Consider the following 22,031-nt stretch of genomic DNA (forward strand, 5'->3'; position numbering starts at 1 on the left):
GCACAGGACTGCAAGGCAGGGACTTCTGGACTCCCTCTCACCTGCTGACTCAGAGCACAGCCACAAGTCAGTCTGAACACCACCACACACCCTCAGGCTCCCATCTGAAAATACCTCTGCTATCACACTGACGTGATAAGAGATGAGTTCTGGGAACAAGCTTCTTGTGCAATGCTTGGTGGTCAAAATGTCCACGTGTAACATTTCGCATGGCCCCAGCTATACAAACATAACGACCTGGTGACAAGTCACTATTTTTCTGACTGAGATGAAACTAATTACCAGGCTAAAATAGTGTCATATTTTACAGCAGGAAATAAAGCTAAAATCCACACAATACAGCAAAGTACATAAGTTCAAGAAAAGCACTCTAAACTAAAAAGGCAGCGAGAGGGTTTACAGTACTGTGCCCTCATGCACAGATAGAAAGCTTTCAAAGCTGAGAAATTAACTCAGTAAGGATTTACCAAGTATATTACCATACCTTCCAGATTAATGCAGTGCTTACGGGACAACTTTCCCATTTAAAAGGGCAGCACAAATGCTTGTAAGCTGCATTGCCCACGCCCTAAACCCAGTCCCTAATCAAGTCCATACAACAGCTGCAATTCTCACACAAACTACCAGTATCCTTCAGTTTTGTAGGATTTAAGAAAGCTTAGGCTTCCAGAGGAGCAGAAATCAAAGAAAGGTGCACAGGAGATACTTACTGTGTTGTAATGATCAACATAAACTGAGTTTCCCAAGCCAAACACAGCGTATCTCAGGCCTTTCAGATACGTTTTCCCAAAGCGAAAGTCATTCGCTGTCTCTTCTAACCACTTGCAGAACCACGCTGCACTCTCAGTTGGCTGTCCATCTGTGTATGTAGCTACCAAGAACACACAAATGTTCTTGCTGGTTGTCTAATAATACAAAGAGAACAGAATAGAAAAGATCACACATTTTTCAGAACACTCTATATCAGGAAGAGAGCTGTAATACATGGGCAGTTGGAATAAGTCAAAAGACAAGATTTTTACTAAGTGGGTTAATAGTCTTTGGTATGGGATGCTGCAGGTGATAATCCCAGCGGTGAATGGTCATCCTCCCTGCAAAGCCATCTTAAATTAGCCAAGAGAGACCAAGCTGTCATTCCCCTACTTAACAGAGACACAGTGGTAAAACAGAACCGGACATCTACCTTCCCCACCCCAATCAACAGCTTCTTGAACAGACTCTTGTAGCAATAAAGTCCCCCATGGATTCCAAAAGCAACTATCAATATTCACAGAAGAAAAATCCATCAAGGATTACTCAATATAAATACGCCTCACAAGAAATTTCTAACTTGTAAGTCTATGAAGGCTGCAGAAGTATCACCATCTACTTATTCTAGTTTTGAACCCTTCCCCAAGCGTACACTGTCAGAGACAGAACAGGGGGACCTGGTGCAGCCACTCTCACATAACTCACACCTGAGTTACAGAACTAGTCATAGTCACTGTCAGCATCAAAATATTCTACATGATCCTTTCCTAGTAATTTTCAAAATGTAGGTATTTTCTGCTGAGGGTTGATGGGCTATACTTGCTTACGTAGAAGGGAAGCAATTTTCAACACACAGCGTACAGGATAACAGCAGAGAAATACAAGAGGAAAACAGCCTTCACAATCCCAGGAAAAACTTGTATTTATTATTCATGTTTATGACGTACCTACCTCCTCTGATAAATAATCATCTGGATCATAGTCTCCCATGCTAATGACTTCCACTGGCAAATTAAGGGAAATAACTGCTTCAGCCAGACCTTCGGCAAATCTCTGAAAAAAGAAATGTAGAAAGTTATCAATTACTTCAACCCAGCTATCATAAGGGTCAAACAAGCCCTGCTATGCCCAGTCACAAGACTTCTCCCAGCACAGAAAGAATAAAGACACATGAGAACTGGACACTGGACCTATAATTACGCACTTAAAAAAAAAATGAAGTATACTGGCTGAAAGAAGAGGGTTACATGAGTTTTAATGACTAATGATTTTACATTTACACACACAAATGAAACTTGTGTGGTTTTTTTTTTGAGACAGCACCTAAAACAGCACTTCTCTAAGAAGACCTGCTAGCAAATTAAGAGTATATTTGGAAGCATAAACTTTAAGCTTCATAATCAATGTCTCTACTGCAATGCCCCACTTACGGGGAGTAGAAAAATTATTCTTTTTATATAATTTTCACTTATCTTTCATGTTGGGCAATGACTTCTGAGTTAATGAACTTCCTGATGAACTTTCAGATTTTTACACAGTACAGTGTTTCCAAGTCAAGCAACACACTTGAATCTCAACAATATTTCAAATCAACTTCATGTATGTGAAAAAAAGTAACTTATACCTTTGCTGTGCCAGTCTGAGACCCATAGAAAATCTTTACCCCAGCAACATAGACCTCCTTAGCCTGCAGGGTGGCATATCCATTTACTAGTTTGTCTTCTATTCCTTCAGAAGAAGTGGGATTCCCGTTGGATTTTTCACCCTATGAAACAAGCGCTGTGTCACATTCAATCCCTTTTCAAAGTGATGTTAACCCCATTTTCCCAAAAGCATTTCAAATTCAAATCCTGTGACCAGACTCTCAGCACTACACAAATGCAACCGTCAAAGCATTTTAGTTTCTCTCACACCTACAGAAACACACGAGCAACTATTTCTCTGAACTAGGCCACACTACAATACACTCATCTCACACACCAGGGAGATAACAGGATTCAGCTGAACCCGAGAACCTCCCAACTCCTACAGCAGAACTTCACTCACCTGCATGAGGAGGTTTTAAATTCCTGAATAGCCTAATCCTCCTCCCATCCTAAAACCAGTCCAACCTTGTCATTAACATCACTGGAAACATGAACATGAAAACACTAAGCACAAGCAGAGTGATTTACTTGAAATGACAGAGCAACCGAGGCTGACATATTCTCTCACTAACAAAGTGAGAAGTGTTAGCTGAGATCTGCTCAAATATCAGAGCAATGAAGGCATTTAGTTACCCACAAACATAAGACAATCCACACTGAGGATTATAACCATCAGATGAACTAAACCACATTTGGGATTTGCAACAACCTAGGTGGGTCCACAGTGAAGTAGCACATTTCACTGCACCAGTGGGTACCTTCACCCAGCAACTACTCACTTCCACACACAGATTTTTGGGGTCTTCTCAGGCAAAAAGTACTTACATGTTCAGTTACCTTCTTTTTGGTTTTGGTGGTGGTGAACTGAATGATGATCCAAATGCTGATCCCAAAAGCAACTGCAGAATAGATGTAAAATCTGTGCAGCCATAAGGACACCAGGCAAGTATAGAAGAAGTTCCACGTATCCATTGAGACATGTAAATCTAGAATAAATCACAGATTTAGCAAGAGCAGATTCCTATAGTATGAATTTAGAATGAACAGACAAAAAAATAACCATACGGCACCCACAGTCTCATGCCATTAGCTATTCCTCAGACTCTGCAGAAAACAGCTTTTGGGTAAAGACAAGACACTACAATTGAATCAAGAAGCCTCACCTCCTAAGAGGCGTGTCAGCCAAGTTTCATCTATGTATCCAAGCTAACGTTTTAGACTGTCATACGGAAACTCTGGGTTTTTCTTAGATAGGGCGGCTTCTGTTATAAGGAAAGGGAGAAAACACTGGTGCTGTGCAAGTGTCTGAAAGTAAAAAGTACTTGTGAAACATCCACTGTATCATACTGGACTTTAGTTTTGCACCAGCCTGACACATGCAGACCTCTGGAGCTAGAAAGCTCCATTTCAAGGGGGAAATCATCTCCACAGACCTTGCTGCCGAACACAACCCTTGCTTGTACGCATTACAGAGCACACCGATTACAACAGCTTTGACCCAGAGTTTCAAGGCTGGACTGAAACCTGGACTCAATTGAAAGTACTTTTTCAGAATTCTAGCATGTGAGTGAGGTGCGATTCAGAATAACCAAGATTTTTCAAGTTGGTTCAGAACATTCAGGGTACGTAACGTTGTAGCCATGAGCACGCTTGCATGGTGCCTGTGATTACCTATTTCACATGAAACATTCAGAAGCTTAAATAAGGCTTGTTTGTGACACGTATTAACTGAGAAACGCAAACACCCTCCTCTTGTTATCTGCAGTCCTCTTGGATCTTGTTTTTGCAGACATCAGACAAGACCACAGAAACCGAGTATTTCCAAGAGGCTGGTAACTTTGTTATCTTACTTTTCCCCTGGGCTGTTACTTGCAGTACCAGATCAAAAGCTTGAGGGGATGCCTGTCACCCCGCCACCCGCAACACCGAACTTCCCAGAGGAGAAGACGTGAGAACGCTTGCCGTTGTGTCGGCGGCACCAGTGCTGCCAGCCCACACAAGCAGCAAACCCCTCCAGGGGGGCTCCAGAAACCTGCAGCAGCCTGGACACCCTGCTCCGCCTCACCCCCTGCGACTACCCCACGGCACCCACCCCCCGTGCCGCCCCCATCCCTCAGCCTACCCCAGTACCTGCCCTCTGCACCCCCCAAGCCCACCTCATTCAATTCCTCCTCTGTACTCACACCCACCCCTGTAACTACCCCTCTGTACAAGCCCCTCACACAGACCTCCCATTCCCCCGTCCCCCAGTAACCACCCCACGGTTATTACTCACACACCCCCCTCACGGCTGTTACCCCCACACACCCCCCACTCACAGCTGTTACCCCCACACACACACCCCCCTCACAGCTGTTACACACACACACACACACCCCCTCACAGCTGTTACCCCCCCACACACACACCCCCCTCACGGTTATTACCCACACACACCCCCTCACGGCTATTACTCCCCCCATACACCCCTCCCTCACGGTTATTACCCCACCACACACACACACACACACACACACACACACCCACACCCACACCCACCCCCACCCCCCCCTTCTCTCAGGGTTATTACCTCGGTCCCCGCTACACCAGGCTCCCGGTCCCGCGGCCCTGACCGGCGGAGCCGCCTCGCCTCAGGCCATGTGCCGCCTCCCTCCCCTTCCGGCCGCCACCTCCCCCCGTTTCCCTCCGGACGGCTTTTGCCGGAGCGACGGGGGGGGGCGGGGAAGGCGTAGCGACGGCCAATGGGGAGGCAGGGCGGGGCGGCCCCGCCCCTCGCCCCGCGCGCGCCCGCCGGTGGCGCAGGAGCGGCCGCCGCCATGTCCATCTTCACCCCCACCAACCAGATCCGCCTCACCAACGTGGCCGTGGTGCGGGCGCGGCGCGGCGGGAAGCGCTTCGAGATCGCCTGCTACCGCAACAAGGTCATGGGATGGCGCAGCGGAGCGTGAGTGGCGGGCCGCCGCCGCCGGGGCCTGCCCGAGGGCGGCCGGCTGCGGCGGAGGGGGGAGGCCCGCGGGCCCGGCTGGGGCCCGGCTGGGGCCGGGGGGAGAGGCCCGCGTGGGGCCAGGCTGTGGAGCCGCGGAGCTCGCGTGGGGCCTGGCTGTGGAGCCTGGGGGGACGGTGGGGCCCGTGCGGAGCCGGGAGGGGGAGCGCCCCGCGGCGCTGTGCGGTGCCGCTGCCCCTCCCCGGCAGGGACGCTACCGCAGCGGGAGTTCCCGGGCACCGCGGGCTCGGGCCTTGGCAGCAGGGCCCGGTCCTCCCTGCTGAAGTCTCCTGCGCTCTTACGCCGCCGGCTTGACGGGTTTTCTAACCCTGTCCCAACCTCCAGGGAGAAAGATCTCGACGAGGTCCTGCAGACGCACACGGTGTTTGTCAACGTTTCCAAAGGCCAGGTGGCGAAGAAGGAAGATCTCGTTAAAGCATTTGGGACGGATGACCAAACAGAAATCTGTAAGACGGTAGGTTTTGATCACTTTGCTTTGTAAAAGCTTGGGGAAGGCTTTCCAAATGTTTTACATAAGGGTCATACGGATATGGTAGGTGGGTTTGTTACTGGAAGGTTTTCACAGAATGCGGCGTTGCTGTAGGCGAAAGGGTTATTTTGTTTGTTTGTTAAGATGTGGATAGAAAGGAGTGGTGACTCAGTTGTATAGTCTTAAATTTTATATATGCATCTGGTTGAAAAGAGTTGTGAGTGTTCTGTATAACATACAGCTTCTACGCACTGATGTCTATGGGCACAGAAAAAAGGTTAACCGGCACTGAAGAGTTTCTCACTAAGATATATTATTAAGGATGCAGGGAAAGGAAGGGGACAGTTGCTTACTTTGGACAGTCCAACTAAGTTTTAAGAACAGATCTAATTTCTTAGTCCTTCTTGGTAGGATATGAACTATGGACTAATGGTATGATGGCTAGTGGCAAGAAATACTTGTGGGTGATGAGAATTCAAGTAAATCTATGCTTCTCTTTTTGTAGTTTTGTGTTTCGGTGGTGACTTTTTTCTTTGAAATCTTCCAGTGTTGTCTGTCATAATGATGAACATTATTAATACGGTTCACAGCTATCCAAACCATTCAAGCAATTGTTAAATTTAACGCAGTTACTAGGGTTTTCACTCTTTAGTCAAGTCTGTGACATTTATTAACTGGGGTTTTTTTATTATTTACTGTCCAGATTTTATCAAAAGGGGAGCTGCAGGTATCGGACAAAGAACGACACACACAGCTGGAGCAGATGTTTAGAGACATCGCAACTATTGTGGCTGACAAATGTGTGAATCCTGAAACAAAGAGGCCATACACAGTAATCCTTATAGAAAGAGCCATGAAGGACATTCACTACTCCGTCAAACCACACAAGAGCACGAAGCAGCAGGTTAGTTTTCTTGCAAAATCAGCTTCTGCTCGGAGGCGTTGTCTTCAAGTCTAATTTCTCTGTTAGCAGTTACAGAGGCATCAAAAAAGCCCTGTGCTGTAAAGCCCGCAGAATGATTACTCAGCCGGCTGGCAGTTGAATGCTGGGTACAAGCAGCCTCTGAAACTCGTGCAGTTTGTTTCCTAACAATTCAGGGAAGGGAGAAAGAAAGAAACTCATTAAAGCAGCAACAGTGATATGCCTGGAACAGAAGTAAAAGTTTTGTTGTTTATTTTAATTGAGGTAGTAAATCAGGCTTTGCGTCTGAGCCACGTGGGTATCTGTTGTTCTGCAGTATAACTGCTATTTAACGTTATTTCAGACAGGTTTTTTTAGTATTTGAAGTGATCACAAATAGCAAGAACTCTGCCTTTTCTTGTTAATTTATCAAAATAGCATAATAGCAAACTCCCTGCAGCAGAGTGGCAGTGATCAGTACTGAGAAATGTGTCTGAAGCCAATGCAAAGAATTTGAGATTTTGATCTGTGCAGCATTTTTTAAGCAGGTATGTGAGTGCCATTTCTTCTTAATGTCTTTACAGGCACTGGAAGTGATCAGACAGTTAAAGGAGACCATGCAAATTGAACGTGCTCACATGAGGCTGCGATTTATTCTTCCAGCAAAGGAGGGGAAGAAACTCAAAGAGAAGCTCAAGCCACTGATTAAAGTTATTGAGAATGAAGACTTCCATGAACAGTTGGAAATTGTAAGCAATAAAGCAGTCCTTGGGTTTTGTACTTGATTTGACTACACCTGTACATTTTACTAGAAGATGAATTAATGTATGGAAGTTGTTTAGATAAACTGCAAGTTTACCAGAGATTCTAAATTTGAGGTGTAGTTTGTAGTTTTTAATTTCACACAATCCCAGTGATGTAAGCTTGAAAGTAGCCTCTGTTATACAGAGATTGCTGCTTCAAGCTGAGGAGCAGCACAGTGTAATTTCTCTTAGCAGTGGTTATCCTACAACATTGATAAGTTTCTCTGCATATATGGACTGTTACTCTTATTTATTTGGTGGGTTGGGCCTGTATTTTGACAGTGGTTTATTAGTTTTTTTAAAAAATAGTCTGTGGTAAAGCAAAATCTAGTGTTAGTAAAAATCTTTCTGAGAACAGGTAAGCAGATTAGAATCTAGGAATCCCAGCTGTGAAAAGAGATGTCCAGCATGGGTAAATGGAACTGCAGAACTTCTGTGGAAAGATTACTTGATAGAAATTGCTTATCAACTCTGCAAAGTCCTTCTTAGTAACTAAACAATATTTTTTTTTATGAAAGTGAATGTTAGACCTTGAAAAGGAGCTGATGAAAATCAAGTATTACTGCTTGACTGATGAAATGTGAAATATTTCAGGTGTGCCTTATTGACCCAGGCTGCTTCAGAGAGATTGATGAGCTGATCCGGAGTGAGACAAAAGGGAAAGGAACACTGGAAGTGCTCAGCCTGAAAGACGTGGAGGAAGGAGATGAAAAGCTTGAATAACGAAAACCGTCCTGGAGCAGTTCTACTTTAACGGCATCCTACGAAATGAGTGGCGTTAGCCACTCTCTTCTGTTAGGCCTTCATGTTTTTTCCAATCTCTTGCTGCCACATATTTTCTGACACTAATCCTTTGGGATTTTTCCATGCAGTGGGGTTTTGGTTTTTTTTTTTACCATTTTACACTTGCTTGGTTTACAGATGGGTTTGCCTGTAGGAACATTTTGTGTCAGAGTTGCACTAATGATGATTGAGTTAAGACTTGATATGGAAGTTACTCTAGCTTTGGTTTACTTTCAGAGTTGCTATTGAAGAGTGTTTGACGGATATGATGCCAATCACTTTTACTTTAAGTTGTCAGTGTTGAGTGGAAGATTGCATAGGTCACTGAGGAGTGAGTTTTGTATCTGAGGAGAGGAACCTTAAGAAAAGGGAGCTGCATTTTCACTTCTAAGCAGGTGCAAAGTGTGGATCGTGTCTAAACTGATCTCTTGGCAGCATGAAAACTGACTTAGACTTCCATAATTGGCTGCTTGGTAATTAGAGTACTTTAAAGGACCATTCTTAAAGATTTCCTTCACTGGATATAACAGCACTTGCTGATTTAGAAAAAATGTTCTCCAAATAACTTATTCGTAAAATATATTTAGCTACGTTAATAAAAATGAATTATCGTATATTTATATATTATAGATACAGAAAGAACTAAAATAATTATTTTTGTTAATAGTATAGGAGGTAGCTCTGGCCATGGTGATGCTTTTTGTAGGCTGAAGGCATAGCCTGCATTTCTGAGGCTGTTCTCGTTCATGTGATAAAATGAATCTCGGACAGGCAGTGGTGGCCTCTGGCCGTTGAGCTAGACAGGCTTTTGTTGGGCCGTAATTCCCTGGCAGTAACTGTTTGTATGTGCCCCTTTTCTTTTTAGTGCGATAGAGAACAGTTCTGGCAGCTGTCCTTTATCCTCTGTCTTTTTATGCTGCTTTCTAATACGTGCCCAGAATTTCCAGCCAGCTCCTGAGGCACAGTATATAGTTCTTGGTAATTCTGTTAAATCTTGTTTCAGCTGTGTTAAACAAATGCTTTTAAGTTGAACTTGTGTATTTCAAAGAAGAGGGGAAGAGAGGACAACAACTGGAGAAGGAGATACTAAAAATACAAACCACCAGGCGAAGCGTGTATCCTTGGGTGACTAAAAGCTAAACCAGCAGGAATTTAAGGAGCCTTTAGTATTACGTACCTGTTCCCGTGCTGATAGCACACAGCAAGTCAGGAGCTGCAGGCTAGCCTGCAGCTAGATCTCTCTCCCAGATGAGCATGTGTTGCTGTCATTGTTTGCTGTTTACTTTTAGAGCACGTGACTCTGCCTGTTATATGATAATTAAACAGAGTGCTGGTTTGTACGCTTGATGTGACCTTTTCCTTTGTACCATTAGCACATTGTGAATTTCTAGAATTTACGCAGGGAGAGTTGAAGTCAACTGGAGTGGGAGAGGTTTGACATGTCAGGTGCAGAGGGCCTGCGGGACTAGATCCTTAGTCAAAAGCTTCCTCTTTGAGGCTGATTTCTGCAGCGGTCCATTGACGTGAGGTTGTGCAAGGTTGGGTTAAATTTCTTTAGTGGTATTTTGGAAGGACTTGCTGCTATAAAGTCTGAGTTTTGCCGAGGGCCAGTGAAACAGAGATTCTTGAATCATTTTATCCATTTTGAAATGCTTTTTCTTGTCCCCAAGGTAATCTTCCATGGTGTTTAAGTGCTGCCTAGTAGGAAAGTTTAGTGGCATAATTACTACATTTGCCATGTGGACACAGACTAAATAGAGATCTCTACATGCAGGGACAGATTGGCAAGATGCCTCGTGTGTGCGAGCCCTTAACTGCTTGTCTTTCAAATGGCCATCACTTCATGCATACTTTGTGACGCACTGAAGATGATAATGTTGATAGTTCGCTTGTCACTGGTGATTAGCGCTAACATGCAATTCATAAATCTGCAAATGAGACACTGAGTAAGAGCCTCAGATGACATTGTGCCGGTAATACTTGATTTCACAATCCTGTAATTTCTTTGTTTTCTATGTTTAACACCTCGAGCACAACAGGATGGCTGCAGGTTAAAGATCTTGAGTTACAGAAACTTAATCTAAGCTGATTTATGAGCTTGGTGCTAGGAAGGCAATTTCCTTATAAAGTCTTTTTCTATGAATCAAACGTTAATGATTTTCTCTGGTAGAGGGAGTTTGATTTTATTTATCAACAAATAAATGTACATGCTTGCATTTCTTGTCATATTTGTAGTTCAGCAAGAATGTATGGTAAGCGTCAAAATAAATATCAGTATTGGTAGCTGGTTTGTTCTTGCCCATTTCAATAGGAGCGTAACCCCCTGCACAACCGTTTCCTGGCTAATTAACTGCAATTTCCGAAGGTACATATCTAGGTAGTAATAGACTCCTCTTGGCATTTGAGATAAGCTGGCAGCTTCAAGGTGAGCGCTGGTAGTGTGTTTGGGTATACGTGTACACGTATGTTCCCTGAAGTTGTTCCTCGCCCTGTTTCTGGTGGGGCTTGGAGGGCTGCAGTGGCCGGGCAGGTTGCAACTGCCGTAGCCACGGTGATGGGAAACAGAGCTGGGATCCCCGCTGCCCATTAATTAATCTCTTGCCTGCAGAAGCGGAGAGGAAGGGGCTGTGGGCGGCGATGGCCGAGCAGGAGGTGTGCGGCGCGCAGCAGTTGGAGGTGCCACGGCAACGGTTCCGCAGGCGCAGGGAGCTCGGCCCCATCCGTGGTCACAGCCCGGCAACGGCTCCACCGGACAGCGGAGCCGCGATGGCTGCTGCCAGCACAGCGGGGCCGGAGGGCCGAGGCAGGACTGCCAGCGCCGCGCAGGGCCGGAGGGCAAGCCTCAGCCAGCGCGTCCAGGAGCTGCGCTCCATCATCGCCTTGCAAGGTGCTGCCCCTTGGGCTTCGCGGGGACGGCCCGGGGCGGGCGGGGGGCTCTTGGTCCCCCCGTCGCCCTGCATGGTACCAACAGCACCTTAATGTCCTCCAGAGCGAGGGAGAAAGTTTTTCACGCAGTCGTGTGAGGAAAAGCTCAGCCAGAACAGAGAGCTGCTCCCCCGCTTGCGTGAGGCGGTGCAGGAGGACATCTGTGCCCTGGGCATTGTCCAGAAGGTACCGGCAATTCCCATCTGCTGTACCCCTGCCTGGTGCTGGCCCTGCAGAGTCAGCTCCTCCGCCAGTCCTCTCCAGGAGCAGGCAGCTCAGGGCAGCAGTAGGATGTGACCGTCCCTAGGCTGGCGGTGATGTTCTCTCTGCCCCTCTCCCGCCCGCAGTGTAACGAGCTCACCACCTCTGAGGCTTGTGGAGCACAGAAGCACTTGGGCATCGCTTTGGCCAGGAAGACGGTGGAGGTAACAGCAGGGTCCAGCGGGCACGGGCTGCTTGCAGGGGCCTGGGGCTCTGGGGACGCTCTGAAGAACAGAGTGCACAGTGGAGGGACCTGGTGCTGGCAGAAGGACAGCCCACAGGGCTGGTGCAGCAAGATATGGGGTGTCCACCGGTGGTCCCGTGAGTCCCCTTCCACTGTGGGGCCCATCCATGCAGGTCCTCCTTTAGGTCCCTGAGCAGATCCTTTGCACAGCAGAGCTCCTGGACATCCCACCTGGCATGTCCCCAGGTCCCTGCAGGGTCCAGCTGCATCCCTGGGAGAGAGATGCTATCTCTGCCCTTCACTGCCTGTCCCAAGGTTATGACCTGGTTATAAGCCCGTGGAGATAGAGATGCTGGCCCAGCAGAGCTGCCTTTGCCCGGGGCCTCTTGCAGGGACAGAGCGGTGCTGCCACTCTCCGCCAGCATCCGCGTTTGGGGCACAGATTGATTTTATTGACACCCAGCCCCGGGTCTGTGTTACACAGAGTCCCTAAGCCCGACCCGCTGCTGCCGTCAGCAGACGTTGATGCCCACCTCTGCCTTACCCCAACCAGCCCCCCAGAGCAAAGCTCTCCCAGACCCTGTCCTGCCAAGGGAGTAACAATGTCCTGGAGCAATGTCTCAGCGTCCCCGGCTCTGCTTTGGGGGGGTTTCCCAGGCAGGACCCCCTTCTCCCACGGGTGCCCAGCGAGCGCTGCCTCCAGCCTGGCGAACTCTCACGTGCCCATCCAGGTGGCCCAGGAGAAGCTCCGGGCTGAAATCTTTGACCGGGTGAACACATGCAACATGCTGCTGTACCAGATGAGGCAGCGGAGCCAAGCCCAGCACGAGATGCAGAGGCGGCTGCAGCAGCTGCAGGATGCCCAGATGGATGACAAGCAGCACCAGGCGCAGGTGCAGGTACCCAGGACCCTTTCCCGTGGTGGCAGCACCCGCAGGGGGCTTTAATCCAATGCCCATCTCCGTGTTCCCTGGGTGGGCACTGGGCTCAGCATGCTGGGTCACCCCATGTCCCCCCCTCCTGTCTCTGCCCCAGGTGATTCGCCAGCTGGAGAACAACATTGAGAAGATGCTCACGAAAGTCCACGCTGGACAGAAGGTGACCGCCCTGTACCTGGCGGTGCGGAATGTCCTGAGGAAGGTGAGCTGCTCCTCACTGTGCCATCATCCCACGCGCTCCCCCTGCCAAGGCGATGAGGTGCCCCAGGGGCTGCGCTGGTGGGACGCCCTCCCAGCTTGGCAAGGTCCTCCTGCTCCCCTCCATCCCCTGTCGCAGTGCGCCGGGGACCCCTGGGGCTCGGTGGGGTGATGCGCTGTGGCTCCCCGTGTCCCAGGAGCTGGCCCACTTGCCTCTGCACCTGGACCTCCTGTGCAGGACGGCCGAGCTGTACCACAGGGAGCTGGAAGACATGGAGCTCATGGCCTTGGATGCCCTCAAAGCTGCTGATGTAACCAAGGTGAGATGGTCCAGCGCACCTTGGGGCCCTCTCCCACCCTCCACAGCCCACTGACGGCACCACACGCCCAGGCTGGTGAGTCTTCCTGCAATAAGGAGCAGAAGAGACTGAGCTGGGCTTGCCTACAGAACCCAGGTGCCTCTGTAGCTCCTCCCGCATCTTGCCCGAAGCACCAGCCATGGTGAAAGCAGCATGCTCCATCCTCCAACCCTCCTTGCCCAGTTTCCTTCCCGGCCTGTTTACATGGGGGAGGTTCATTTTTGACGCTGGCCAGCCCAGAAGCTCAGCTGGCTCACAAAGGTCCATTCCAGCTTTGGCAGCCACTTCTCCCTTCTCTGATATGCTCCAGGAGGACATGGCCGAGATGGAAACCCAGTTCCTTGCGGAGAGAGAGCTCAGGTACCGCTCCCTGGCCGCCCAGAAGGTGCACATCGACAGACTCTGGCTCAAGGAAGCGAGCGAAAGGCATCTGAGAGCGGTGAGCTGGGGGGACCCGGCACAGGCAGGGCTGCGGGCAGATGGCAGGCATCAGTGCCAAGCCACCACGGGAGGGGGCGGCTGCAGGGCCGACTCACCCCGGGGGCCAGCAGCTCGGGGGGTGACAATGACCATCCTTGCAGCAAGCCAGGTACGAGCTCATCGCCGACTTCCCAACCCTGCACCTGCAGGACCCGCTGGTGGGTGAGTGCCTGGTGGGGTGCAGGGGGGTGGGATGTGGTGCAGCTGCAGGCATCCTTCCCTTCTGCTTCCCTCCCACCCCAGGCGCCAAACTGGAGGCCACCAAGTCCCAGATGGAGCACGAGGCCCTGGTGACCGAGAAGATGGAGAAGGCCAAGGCTGCAGTGCAGTGCTCCCGCCTCTGGGTAACGTAAAAACCCATCTCCGGTAAAACCCAGGGCTGCTTGAGCCCTGGGGAGCTGAGACCTCTCTGCTCGCCTTGTTTCATTGCGGGGTTATCTGCTCTCCTCTGCCCCTGGAGCCCCCCAAAGGCCCTCTTGTGTGGGCAGGGATGGAGCTGCTTTTCTCCATGACATGAGCTTGCAGCGGTCCATGGTGCAGAAACCTCCTTGAGGCCACGGCCCAGAGCCTGTACCCTGCAGGAGCGCCGTGGGCTGAGTCCTTGTGCTCTCCCCTGGCCAGGACATCCCCGGCAGGCTCCTGGCACAGCAGAAGTCCTCGGTGGACCTGGAGCAGTATGTCAAGGAGTGCAAGGAAAAGAAGCAGGCGCTGAAGGAGATGCTGAAGGAGCTGGAGCTGAAGCAGGCTGAGCTGAAGTTTAGCCAGCCCCCCAACACAACCAGGTGCTGCTGGCCCCGGGACAGTCGTGCCAACCAGACCACCACCCATGGTGGGGGACATGTGCATCACGGGTGTCCCAACAGGGCACCCCTTCCTCTGTCCCACTGCAGCCACCCACCCCTCCTGCACCGGGAGGTTTTCTGAGCAGGGTGCTCCCCCAGCTTTGGTCCTGGCAGAGCACCCGAAGCTCCCGCTGCAGCAGCAGGAGGAACCTTGCTCCTTGCCTGGTGTGGGAAGTGGTACCAGCAGCACGGAGTTGGGTTGCAGGCAGCATCTCTGGTCTGCAGTTGTGGGGGGGCAACATTTGGGGGGGGGGAAACCCGAGCAGCTTTTGCAACAGATTTGGGGTGTCTCTGCACCCCTATGCAGTTGTATGGATGTGAATGTGGTTGGCTCCAGGATGCTGGAGGAGGACCTGAGGATGAACCTGCGGTGGGAAGAGGCACGGCTGGAGCAGATGCGAGCCCAGATGCTGAGGAACCAGGAGCTCCTGCTCAACTTTGAAAACGGCATCGACAACCTCTTCATCCGGCTGCGTGGCATCACCGTGCCCGGCCAGGTACCCACGTGGCGCTGGGACAAGCACGGCCCCTCCCAGTGCTTGGTGGTGCAACGGCACTGCACGGTGACAGTTGGTGCAGCCACCGTCACCCCAAGTGGCTCATTTTCCTCACCAAGGTGGTGGTTCTCTCTCTGACTCCAGGACGATTCTGTCAAGGCCAGGAGGGTGGAGGAGAAGCTTCAGCACTGTGAGCAGAAGCTGCAGTACCTGGTGCAGCGGGTGGCCGACCTGCCACCCCACAGGCACAGCCCTGACGAGGACAACGAGGTGCACGGGGGCTCCGTCCCTGCTGTGGTCTTCGGGGACCCAGACGGGGATCTCCCGGATGGCCCATCCCAAGCCATGCTCCCAGCTGGGAGGATGGAGGTGGCCCCAGGGAAGAGCCGTGTAGCAGCTCAGCCCCAGGTGGCACTGGGCACTGCGGGGTGTGTCCCCCCAGGGGGACATCGAGGTGGGGCACCCCTTGGGTTGTAACACCCACCTCCCCTTCAGCAATTAACCCAGGGTGTCTTTCACAGACTTTTGTGAAGGTCAGAAATTTTCTGGAGAAAACAACTGCGAATGATCCACAGAACCTGAAGATTTCCTTGGAGGACCTAGGCAGTAGGGTCCAAGGTAGGAGAGCACAGCAGGGACACATCCCACAGTGACTGTCCCAGCCCCTGCCTGCTGGGATTTCTGGGCATCCTTGCCTGTCGCCCACAGTCCCAGCAGACCCCAACCCATGAGCTGCCTCCAGACCTTGGGGCTGACCTTGGCTGTCTGCAAGGCTTTGAGCATGGGTGGTGGTTTTAGGTGGGGATGTGGGAGAACGAAGGCAGCCAGGGGGGTGGTAAATGTCAAACCACAGCAGGAACAAGGAGAGATGCTGTGGGGCAAGGAGGGAGACCCTTGTCTTCAAAATCACCTGGTTGTGAAGAATAATCAGTGCTTGGCTCTGCCTGTGGCCTCCTCCTATTGGATGCTCTTGGAGGAGACAACAAGCTTTTGGCAGCTTACCACCTTTTTTTAACAAAGTGGGAGCTGTACCCACCACCCCGTAGCTCCAGACCTTTATGGGAAGCCCCAGCAGCATTGGAGATAGGCCACAGCGGTGGCATCACCAAGTCCTGCAGGTCACCCTGGGATGCTGGGGTGGAAGAGCCAGTCAGCAGTGCCTGTGCCCGAGGGCTCTCCAGGATGCCACCAGCCCTCCAAAACGTGCTGGCTCTCCCCGGGGACACGGGCACAGCGGAGGTGGCCCCACAGACCCTCCCCAGCCCGCGCCACTCCACTCTCTCCTCCAGACCCCTTTGATTTTGCTGACAAAGACCATGGCCTTGTCCTCACGCGGGAAGAAATCAAGAAGCAGGGGCTGCACCTGATCGAAAGCAAGAAGAAAAGTGGCAAGAAGAAGTAGCGGTTACTCCATGAGAGCTTTGGATGCCCCGGACCATCTGCTGTACCCTTTTCCCAGCAGGTTTAATAGAGATCTTTTTCATTCCTCCCAAGCCTGTGGTAAAGGTGGAACGGGGGGTCCTGGGTCACTTCTGTCACCTGACTGCATGGGGGTCAAACCCTGAGGGGTGCTGAGCTGGGTTTGGAGGCAGCCCCATCCCCCTGCCCCTCGCCCAGCTGCTCCCCCTGGAGAGGTGGGGATGGGCTGGGGTGGGGACAGCTTTCCTAGCCCGAGCAGGCTGGCTTTCTCCCCCTTGGTCCTGTGGGGCCAACACCTTCCTGGGACCTCTGCCCCCCCCAGACAGCTCTGGGACCTGTCCTGGTGTCTGTCCGAGGCAGCTATGAGACCTGTACGGGTATCGGAGCTCAAGGTGGGTGCCTTTGTGTCCGTGCGTGGAAGCAGAAGGACGGACCCTGCCTTGGACAGGGAGAGCCAAATCTGAGATGCAGCCCCTAGGCTGGGGCCGCATCTTCCCTGTCTGTGACCCTTCGTGCCTCTGCCCTCCCCTGGTCCCTGCACACACGTCGTGCAACTCGTACTCGTAACCCTAAACTCGGAGCAAACGTCAGGCATTGCCTTTGGGCTGCAGGGAGGTGCCTGGAGGTAAGGTCTGACCCAGCGTGACCTAGGACAGCAGCAACCAGGGCTTTGGCTCCAAGGTGGGGTACCCAGCCCTGCTGATGGGTCACAGACACCCAACCGCGAGGGCCGCGTCGTCTTCTCCACGAAGGCACTCGTAAAACAGCGCTGCAAATAGGTGGTGCTGTTTCCCCAAGTACACCCAACACTGAGGGCTTCTGCCAGGGACCTGTAGTCCCAGCTGGAGACCCCGGAGACTGGCACCTCATCCGCTTCCACAGGGGAACATCAGCATCAGACCAAGCTTTCACTGTCATTCCTACTTGGTCCCTGTACTTCATGCTGACATCACTTGTGACATCATCATTGGGGGGAAGGAATGGCTGCTTCTGCCAAGCCTCTCAGCAGACTGGCAGGTCACACCAAATGTTCTTAGGAGGTTTGTGTGACTACAGGTATGGGGATTATATTGCCAAAATACAGCACAACTCGTGTTTTTTAAAGGAAGCTCCAGAAAGAGCGTGACGTGCCTGTGAACACCTCTAATGGAGCTTCCCAGAACCGGTAGCCATATGGGCAGGCTTTTCTGTAATTAAGACCATGCTATAATTACACCCATCCACCACCTGTGCCCTTCTCAGGTGCCCATCACAGCCAGGGTGTGGGCTGGGGTCCGGACCAGGGAGTCCTCTGCTGCGAGGAGCTGCCCGGTCGTGGCAGCAGAAATCTGAAAATACTCTGCAAACCAGGGGGCCAAGCAGACAGCAAGGGTGGATGGTGCTGGGCCACTCTGAAACTGTCCATGCTCAACACACCCAGGGTTTGAAGAAACTTAGCCAGGCCACGTTGGGTAGGCTATGCTCAAATAGGTGTCATTAAGAAGCAAAATACCCGCACAACACCAGCCCTCCTGCTGACTTGGCATCTCTGCTTTTGGTGCAGAGGGCTACCACGCTGATGTTGAGATTGGTGCTCCCCGGGGTCGTGGTGCCCCCCTGGCACCTTGGGGCAACACAGTTGCAGGGATGGTGGTATTGACCAGAAATCATGGAAAATCTGCCTGTCCATGGGCTTTTGTACAAACCATCCATCCCTTCTCTCTTTCAAGGCTGTCTGTGGCTGCTGCCAAAATGGTTTTAACTACAACGAGGCTGTAGGAGCCAACATGAACTCTGGTGTTTGCCTTCCTTTACAAGGTCTGGTACAGCAGAACTATGGAGCATCAATTTTTATCTCAATTGGCTTAGAAGCAGCAGCTCCAGGGCACGTCTATTAGACGTGTCACCACAGTCACCACACCACTGAATAAATATGGATGGTTTGAATCCAGTTGATAGAGAGACTCTAGCTTTATACACCTAGCTACATGGGGGGGTGGTTTCCTCTTACGATGTCCTCAGGACCTTCTGAAGGGCTTCCCTTCCTCTCTTGGTGAGGACCAAAGGTGCTGCAAGGGGAAGCAAAGGTTTTCATCTCTCCTCTTACCAAGAATGCCAGCTTGAGCAGAGATGAGCCCACAAATATCTGCCTAAGTCTCAGGTAGCTGAGAAACCCACCTCTCAGCAGTGACATCACTGAATCCAAGATCCAGCATCTCTTGGTCAACAATTGAGAATGTCCCAGCTCCCATTCTCCTCCCTGAAGGGCGAGGAGAAGAGAAGGAGCAAGTAATATGTGTTTTGTGGCTGGTAGAAACGAAGGATGACTTTAGAGCATGATGGTGGTACTTTGTCCCTTGTGCCCTGCCCTGATGTACAGAGGAGCAAGAAGAGACACTGGAAAGCTTTGGGGAAGACCTCCATATGCTGAGGTGTTTCCTCTCCCTCCTCTTCAGCCTCTAAAAGGTATTTGGTGAAGAGCAGAGCGAACACTCCTCACCTAGAGCGGGGGTTCCCATAATTTGGGATAAACCTTGAAAAATGTTTCAAGCTCTTGGTCTGGTCTTTCCACTCTGGCTGTGGGAACAGAGAAGCCACAAAACATGTTGAAGACTTCTCTCTGCTAGAGCTGGATGGAGAATCTGGTCTGTGGCCCATTTGCCAGCTGCAAGGTAATTCTGGGATGTTTTAGCTGCCTTTAAAAGAGAGAAAGAGCAACGGCACACATAGGGGTTTCAGGTCTACTGAAATCATCAAGTTGTGAGCGGAGGATACAAAGGCCACCTGCCATCGTGAGCATTCGCTGAATGCATTCAGACACAGCATCCCGGATCCTCGCCACATCTGCAAGGCGGGGGGAAGGCATGTCATCCCACCGCTCACAGCCACGCAGCGTGCTCCCGGCCGGGCAGACGGCGCCGGGTGCAATCAGACTGACGGCTGCTGCCTTACCCAGACCCAGGAGAGGCGGCGGTGGAAATGGATGTGACAAGTGGCGAAGAGGTACGAGAGAGAGTGAGAAGAAACCAGAGGCAGTGCCTTGGTTTCTGGATTAAAAGAAAACCCCAACAACAAAAGCATGGGTGCCCCAGGAAGGCAGCAGCAGGGTTAGGAGCAGCACCCAGGCGTCCTCCTGCCAAAGTGACCCCGAGCCATACGGGCCCGCCCTGCCTGGGGCAGCCTGCCTGCAATGGGCAGGGAGCTGCGTGGGGCATGGTAGGGCACTGCCCCCGCCCCACAGAGACCGTGGGGCAGGAGAGCCACGCGGGGGGGGTCCCCAGGCTGGGGCTCACCCCATGCGCACATCCCCAAATGCTGGAAGAAGAGGTGGGGCTGCACGGGGCTCTCCAGTATGGGAAAATATAATGAATATAAGGAATAAATGAATGAATACAGGGAAGGGAAGGAAGGGCTGATGCCAGTTGGGGTTTCATTAGGTGGCAGGCATGGGGTGGCACAGCCCAGGGAAGGAGGGGAGAGATTTCCTTTTCTGCCCTGAGAAACCCTTATTTCCTTCCACCGTAATTACTGCCAAAGGCTCGACGGGAGCTCCAGCACGGATGTCTGCAGCCAGTGCCGGCGCTGGCGAGAAACCTAAAATAGGACATCGGAGAATTTGCATCGGAGCGTTCACCGCACAGAAATATCTCTGCCCTGGGAAGGCTGGGTTTGAGTGGGTTTGGGGTTTTTTATTTTTAAAGATGTGATCAAAATCACATGGAATGAAGTGCAATGAAGGGTAGGCACAGGCTGGGACTGTCACCGAAGCCTCAGCACTGGGTTTTATCCTCTGGGGAGAAGGGGAACCAGGCTAAATCAGCCAGTTTGGGGCCAAAACAAGAGGCTCTGTTGGCTGTTCTGGGAAGGGAGATGCAGGCAGGGCCACCAGCGTGGGGGGTCTGTCTTGGAGTGCTGGGAGCTGCAAGGGCAGGATGCGGGAGGAGGCAAGTTCACGCATCCCAGCCTTTGGGGTGAGAGCTGCTTCCACCCAAGGAAGCACAAACATTTTCCATTTCCATGTTGATGTTAAGAGGGTGAATGTTTGTGATGGTGATTTTGGGCCCAATAAATAGCCTGTATTGGCATCACTAGCCACAGGTGGGTTTCAGCATCTTTGTAAAATGAAGGAGGGAGCAAGGTGGGACTGAGGCAGTGCTGGGAAAGGAGGGAAGGACCCCATGGGGTTGGTTTCCTGCCCCAGCTCTGACCCACAGCAAGGGGAGAAGGTGCAGCAGGCGGTGGATGGGACTGGCAGCTCCCCACAAGGGAGCTTTTCTCCATAGCAGAGGTGTCCCAGCCCTCGGACCATTTTGGTGGCCTCCTCTGGACCCGCTCTACCAGGTCCATGTCTGTCTTGTGCTGGGGACCCCAGAGCTGGACGCAGTGCTCCAGGGGGGTCTCGGGAGAGGGGAGCAGAGGGGGAGCATCCCCTCCCTCGACCTGCTGGCCATGCTGCTGGTGATGCAGCCCAGGAGATGCTTGGACTTATGGGCTGCAAACCCACATTGCCGGCTCATGTCCCATTTGTCACCCACCCGTATCCCCCGGTCCTTCTCCACAGGGTGCTCTCCATCCATCCATCCATCCATCCATCCCTCCATCCCCCAGTCTGTGCTGGTACTGGGGATTGCCCTGACCCAGGTGCAGGACCGTGCCCTTGGCCTGGTTGAACTTCATGAGGTTCACATGGACCCACTCCTCCAGCCTGTCCAGGTCCCTCTGGGTGCCACCCCTTCCCTCCAGCGTATCGACTGTACCACTGAGCTTGGTGGAAAACCAAAACTGGTGTGTCTTGGGTGATGCAGAGACCAGAGAAACGCAGAGCCTGGCCTTAGCTCTCTGCCAAGGACATCTGGGGAACCCCTTTGAAATGCTTTGGCCACTTGAGCAGAGGAAAACAATACGACCACACTCGACAGGCTTTCGCCGTCCACACGGGGATAAATGACGGTGCAGGGGTGGCGTGGCTCTCACTCAGGAGCTCCCTGGCTCTGACACCGGTGTCTGTTTGGGAGAAATATTGATGGGAAGTATTTTGTGCTCTGTGATTCAGGTCGTCTGAAGAACACAAGCAAGGAGGAGAGCGACTGCCAAAACCTCCGCGCTGACCTGACCGGCTCGATCTTACCTTGGGAAGGAGGCAGCTGGCACTCGTCCCAGCAGGTGACCAAAAGCAGCTGAGGGAGCAGCCAAAAGCAGAGCCCCTTTCCAGGCTCCTTTTCCTGTGAGGCCGTGGGGCAAGGTCCCATCCATGGGGGGACACGGGGGGCAAAGCCTGCCCGAGCTCTCGCTGCCCTCGCAGGCGGCTCTGCCGCATGGGAAGCGGAGGAAGGGGCAGAGGGGTCTGGATGGCCCCGGAGGGGCTCGGAGCAGGCCAGAACGGGGGGCACAGAAACCCAGGGAGGGTCTTGGAGGCAGCAAGCTGAGGGGTCCAGAGAGGATCCAGGCATATATGGGGAGGGGGAAGGGGATCAGAGGGTGCACGGGGTGTCACACAGGGGGTGCGAGTGGGCACGGAGGGGACCAGAGCCGAGCTGAAGGTGATCGGTGGGGGGTAGAGGTGCTTGAGCAGGGGGGGACCAGATGGGAGCAA

General features: G+C 51.9%; 3 protein-coding genes across 6 annotated transcripts in view; 2 read left to right on the forward strand and 1 right to left on the reverse strand.

Moving 5' to 3' along the window:
* The window catches only part of LOC142417353 (S-adenosyl-L-methionine-dependent tRNA 4-demethylwyosine synthase TYW1-like), a 108,181-nt gene extending 104,803 nt beyond the window's left edge, over positions 1-3,378 (reverse strand). For 3 of the 4 annotated variants that reach the window (XM_075517950.1, XM_075517951.1, XM_075517947.1), the window contains exons 1-4: positions 3,222-3,378; positions 2,375-2,515; positions 1,702-1,803; positions 711-905 (exon numbers count right to left, since the gene is read on the reverse strand). In XM_075517950.1, the coding sequence (XP_075374065.1) occupies positions 711-905; positions 1,702-1,803; positions 2,375-2,515; positions 3,222-3,368 (585 nt within the window). In that variant the 5' untranslated portion in view covers positions 3,369-3,378. The remainder of the gene's footprint in view (positions 1-710; positions 906-1,701; positions 1,804-2,374; positions 2,516-3,221) is intronic. The other variant, XM_075517948.1, reaches the window with a different exon arrangement.
* Positions 3,379-5,161: 1,783 nt separating this feature from the next.
* SBDS (SBDS ribosome maturation factor) lies at positions 5,162-10,639 on the forward strand. Its single transcript, XM_075517793.1, has 5 exons — positions 5,162-5,340; positions 5,725-5,854; positions 6,573-6,773; positions 7,355-7,519; positions 8,168-10,639. The coding sequence occupies exons 1-5, from the start codon at positions 5,213-5,215 to the stop codon at positions 8,294-8,296; spliced, it is 753 nt and encodes a 250-aa protein (XP_075373908.1). The 5' UTR covers positions 5,162-5,212; the 3' UTR covers positions 8,297-10,639.
* Positions 10,640-11,122: 483 nt separating this feature from the next.
* On the forward strand, positions 11,123-16,551 carry LOC142417272 (coiled-coil domain-containing protein 183-like). Its single transcript, XM_075517785.1, has 14 exons — positions 11,123-11,243; positions 11,346-11,467; positions 11,629-11,706; positions 12,458-12,625; positions 12,762-12,866; positions 13,060-13,182; positions 13,532-13,660; positions 13,803-13,863; positions 13,945-14,045; positions 14,323-14,483; positions 14,851-15,040; positions 15,185-15,448; positions 15,562-15,658; positions 16,330-16,551. Exons 1-14 carry the CDS (start codon positions 11,123-11,125, stop codon positions 16,440-16,442), a joined length of 1,833 nt encoding a protein of 610 aa, XP_075373900.1. The 3' UTR covers positions 16,443-16,551.
* Positions 16,552-22,031: the final 5,480 nt, after the last annotated feature.

Source organism: Mycteria americana, chromosome 15 (assembly GCF_035582795.1).
Source record: "Mycteria americana isolate JAX WOST 10 ecotype Jacksonville Zoo and Gardens chromosome 15, USCA_MyAme_1.0, whole genome shotgun sequence".
NCBI lineage: Eukaryota > Metazoa > Chordata > Aves > Ciconiiformes > Ciconiidae > Mycteria > Mycteria americana.